The 5083-nt window shown below is 38.0% G+C and overlaps 1 protein-coding gene across 1 annotated transcript in view; it reads right to left on the bottom strand.

The window, feature by feature from the left end:
* MBIP (MAP3K12 binding inhibitory protein 1) overlaps window positions 1-5083 on the bottom strand; it is a 25661-nt gene that overhangs the window by 13703 nt on the left and 6875 nt on the right. The window contains exon 3 of the mRNA XM_019644749.1: window positions 2688-2785. Within this exon, the coding sequence (XP_019500294.1) occupies window positions 2688-2785 (98 nt within the window). The remainder of the gene's footprint in view (window positions 1-2687; window positions 2786-5083) is intronic.

Genomic DNA, 5083 nt, shown 5'->3' with positions numbered 1-5083 from the left:
CCATGGGTGTGCCAGCATGAGGGTGGTGAGAGTCATGAAGAATGCGCTATGTCCTTTAAGGGCGTGTTCAACTCCTCTCATGTGAGAGGACAATCCTAGGGCTGCTTCGATTCCAAGCCAGGAGTCGAACTCCTAAAGATGGCACACTCATTCTATTATGGAAGTATGACTATGCAATCTTTCCCTCTGGGCCTGTGCCATATATATTCACAGGCCTTGAGGCAAAGTCAATCTGAATGTTTAAACCCTTTTAGTGGTTTGTGCTTCCTTGTAGTCACTATTAATTTGGATGTCATTTCCAATACTCATCCACAAGTGATCTTTCTAGTCAAACATAATGTTTAATAGTTTTGAGACTATTTTTTAAAAGCACTGGTTTTATCATGCACCGTGCGGCAGCCTGACACATTCAGGCCCATCCTGTTTACACTTGCAATGCTTCCTACCCCTGCAATTAGGTAGTCACCAAGTTTCAGACCTCAGGCCTCTGACAGTCTCAGTGCTCTGGCCCACTGTTTTAACTGTCACCTCTACATACACTCTCCCAGTTGTCCTTCATCTTGAAAAGCTTACCTGATTATTTCCATTTGTATATAAATTCAAATGTAGATTTCCCCCCAAATCTCTCCCCCTCCAGATTTTATTTCTATCAATGATAGTATCATTTTTCAGCCAGAAACTGGACTCACTCTTGCTCTACATCATCTCTTTCCACATACAATCTATTATTAACGTCAACATTTCTTTCCTGCTGTCTCTTGCATTTATCTTTTCTATTCTCACACTCATGTCCTTAGTTCAGGATCTCACTTCACATCTAAGCTAGTATAACACAGTCTCATTATTCTTAGCCTCTCCCTTTTCATCCATCTCCCAGGACAGTATTGATAAATCTTCTAAATATCACTTGCACAAGTCACTTCATTGCTCAAATGCTTTCTTTCAACAGCATTTAAACTTTATAGATACTTTAAATTCCTGGGTATAGCATTTAAGGTCCTCTATAATCTGACTACTTCCACCTCTTTAACCAAACACCCTAAACATTCTATCCTATATACACTAGATCCCCCCAAACAAGCTTATGATTTGAAGGGCATGTTCGTTTGTTAACCAAGTTTAATAACAGGTGTATGTTTAAACTTTTATAAGTCGGAATCAGGGAGAAGAGATAAACAATGGGGCAAGGTCTCAAGGGAGGCATCTAATACTATGACTGACGCTCTCCTGTAAGATCAGTTCTATTGTTAACAAGAATATATTAACAAGGTATGAAATTGAACTAGAAAAATAACCTGCCTAGAGATTATTTAATGAAGGCAGTTTGAATGGGAAAAACTTGTAGATTATGAAAAGGCATAACGTCTTTATGAAGTTTTCTAGGAAGATACAAAGACTAATTATAGTTCAACCACCAAATCCTCTCAAATTAGACAAACAAAAGCTAGAGGAATTGTGTGACTTATCCACATTTATACAGCTACTTCACAGATGGTTTGTGAAATGAAATAACTGCGGCTATTTACTGAGCTTTTACCATGTGCTAGCTGGTGCTAGGTGCTTGACTGGTATTCTTTCATTTAATCCTTGCTTTAGCCCTTGGTACCTTAGAAAACCCCATTTTACATTTGAGAGAAGTAAATTACTAAAACGCTTCCTCTAAAGTTTTAATCTTTAGGATTCGCTGCTCACTTTTGTTTAGTGACCTGCCTTCTTCATCTGGAAATACTTCTTTTCTGTAGCTCACTTTGATACCCAATTTAAGACTTTGAAAAGACTGCAGCTATACCTAAAAAAATGTTATTTTCACCACCGACTTATAATGATCCATGCTAATATGAGCTATTTTATATAATTTTTCAAAAACACAAGTTTTAGAAAAAATTTCACTAGAAATTTGGTGAACTTAAGATTTTTGTTCACTTTTACATTATTTTCGTTTTTCCTAATATGGCACTGCTTTAAAAAAAAAAAAAGACCACAGAAAAGCAGGTGTTATATACAATCACCCCAGAAGGCTGAGTAAAGTAACACAATGAGCTCAGGGTCACCTGTCTGAAACATGCTGATGTGACAATGAAGATATTTATCAGCACAACAGTGTTTCTTATGGTCCTGGGAAAAGAGACCAAGAACGAATGAATGAGTGAATAAGCAAACGCTATAGTTGCGGAATTTGACAAATATAGACTAGTCTTTCCAAAAGTCTGGTGGTTAAAGTAAAGGAAAAGGCAGGGTGGCAGACTGAGGTGTTTGTTTGTTTGGATGGGCGACAAATGTAAAAGTGTATGGGCCGAGGGAAGGCGTTATGTGAAGAGCGAGTGAGCAACTAAAGAGACAGAGGGATAATTGACAGACCAAGGTCCCAGAAGACGCCTGTTCCACAGGACAAGTTCAGGGACAGGATGGACCACTATCCAGGATGACTTACTATGCCATGAAAATGGCTTAAGTTTGAGAATCTGGGTAACGTACAATAAAAAGTACCCCTTTTAAAAAAATCATGAGTCTATAATATAATATTCAGAATTACCATTTTTAAAGAACTGGTTAAGCTCCTACATACGTTCATTCATCTGACTTATTAAGTATTTTGCATACACCAGATCAATGAGTAAATTGTTATATGATGAAGAATCTTAAAATAAAATAACATTTACTTATTTTTTAAAGATACTTATACTTACTACAGATTGAAAATACTCAGGAGAGAGGCCTTCCAATTCAAGAATTTTATCCTCAAGTTTTTTAATTCTCTGATAAATGTCTCTTGGCACTGGACCACCTAAACACATTAAAAATATGCTGAGATACTACTGAATAATTCTTACAATATTTATAAAATACCATGCAAAGATACTTATGCAAATAAATGAGGAATATTTAAACTTAAGAAAATAAATGAACAAGAGTACATTAGAATGAAATCCTTAGCTCACATTTTCATATAATCCACTATGGGATATATTATACTTATACCTGTCCCCAAGCCCATTTATGCTTCCTATATTGCTAGGAGTTTTAAGTTAAATGCATTTCACGATATTGAATAGTTCCTGTATAGAACAATTTGTATTTCTAGACTCTGATAGTTACCTGGGAGGAGAAAAATACAGTTATAATTGACAGTTTAATTCAGTGGTTACAGTATATCATATCCTTTTCTTCAATTTACATTTCTCCCTACACGCTGTATTTTCTCCTTTAACCTAGAAGGGCATTAAAGATAAACTCTACCATATTTCTTAAACTTTCTAGAGCAGGAGATGGGATATTAAGGTTACTCAAATTTCAAGATTATGATTATATCCCCAATCCTTTCATTTCTCAGCACCTCGAATGCGCTCATTCTGCTCCAACCCATCACCGTCTCTCCCCGGATTATCGCCAACTTTCAAACTGATCTCATTTCTGCTTGCTCCCATAGTCTTTTCTCAACACAGCAGCCAGCGGTCCTTTTAAGAGGTAGTCAGATGGCATCATTTCTCCGCTCACAACCTTCTAATACCTTCACAGCTGACTCAGATTCAAACTCCAAGCCTTTCTCATTGTCTACAAGGTCCTGCACAATTTGGACATTGTCCCCACACTCACATCATTCCAGCCACTTGTTCCTTTTTTCTGTTACTCAGCTAGGCCAAGTACTGTCAGTGTTAGCACTGCTGATGCCCTCTACCTCCACATTCACAAGGCTTGCTCTCGCCAACTTCAGGTCTTGGCTCAAAAGTTACCTTAGCTTTAAGGCCTTCTCTGACCACCCTTGAAAAAATACCAGTGCTACCACCTTCCCCTACCCGGTACTCCCTATCCTCTTTCCCTTATTTTTCTCCAAACCATTACTACCACCCGACATTCTGTATATTTTATTTATTGCTTATTTCTTTACTCTAAGCTCCAAGAGGGCATAATCTGTTTTGTTCACTGGGTCTGGCTGTGCAGCTTGTGTACTGCACAAACCTGGGAAGCAGCGGTTCACAGACTACACAGGTGCTCAATATTCACTGACTTAATGGATATATGGTTAGACAATCATTTATGCAATTAAAGAATATGGGCAAATTTTCATACCAAAAGTATTAACCTTTAAATAGAAAAACTAGAAATACTGTTTAGAATGTATTTTATCTTCAGATCTTGGTTGTTCTTGCTCTTGAGTAAGATAAAATGAATGACTTATTCATCTGACTTTGCTCTTGCTCTCCTTACCTAGAATGTCCTCTGCTTCACTACCGTACTTTTCAAGAGCAAATTCAAGTTTCACCGGGTCAATAAAGCGTTGCCTGAATCTCTTCCTATGAAGGCTCCCTGTGCCCTCCCGTACCTTTCCTTTACAGCCCCTTTAAGACTCCACTTAGCTATTCATCCGTCTTTTTCCCAAACAGATCATAAAGTCCTTGAAGCGAGGGACTAGGACCACATCATCTCAGTATTCCTCATGTCTAAAATAGTGCTGGCACACAGTAGGCACAGAACAGATATTCTTCAAAATCAACTACTTCATACTATTAAGAGTTAATAAACCAGTCCTTTTATACAGCTGTATTTTAAATTCATCTAGTTCTCAGGGACAGGATTAATTTTAATGCTAATCACTTATTACCCTGGAAGATTTATTCATTCTCTTCTTCTACCTCCATCCAACAAATACTCCAGCTAGAATGGACTCAGAAATTCCCTGAACCATATTTTGTGCCTCTGTGCTTTTTGCAGATGTTGTTCCCTTTTTTTTTTTGCTTTGCTCTGCCTGCTAAAAAATTCCTACTAGCCCTTCAAGGGCTCAAATTCACCAGGCCATCCCTCGACCTCCCGAGATAGTTGAACACTAACTTTGTGTCCCCACTGTACTTGGCTCATATCTGAAAAGATAAAAGGAGCAATCGTTCCTTCTATGAACGTGTAAATACCTGTTTTGTGCCAGGTACTGCACTAGGTGCATAGTAATGAACATGTTCAGTTAGTAATGAACATAGACCTCACGATTTGGCAGGGGAGACAGATATTAAACAAACACAAAGGAGGGCAGGGAGCACCAGGTTCTATGAGATTACATAAAAGGGGAATCCACATCAGCGTGAGATCAGGA

The sequence above is a fragment of the Hipposideros armiger genome, unplaced genomic scaffold (assembly GCF_001890085.2).
Source record: "Hipposideros armiger isolate ML-2016 unplaced genomic scaffold, ASM189008v1 scaffold_90, whole genome shotgun sequence".
NCBI lineage: Eukaryota > Metazoa > Chordata > Mammalia > Chiroptera > Hipposideridae > Hipposideros > Hipposideros armiger.
The sequence above is the reverse complement of the archived record's forward strand: the minus strand, read 5'-3'. Positions and strand labels throughout refer to the sequence as shown.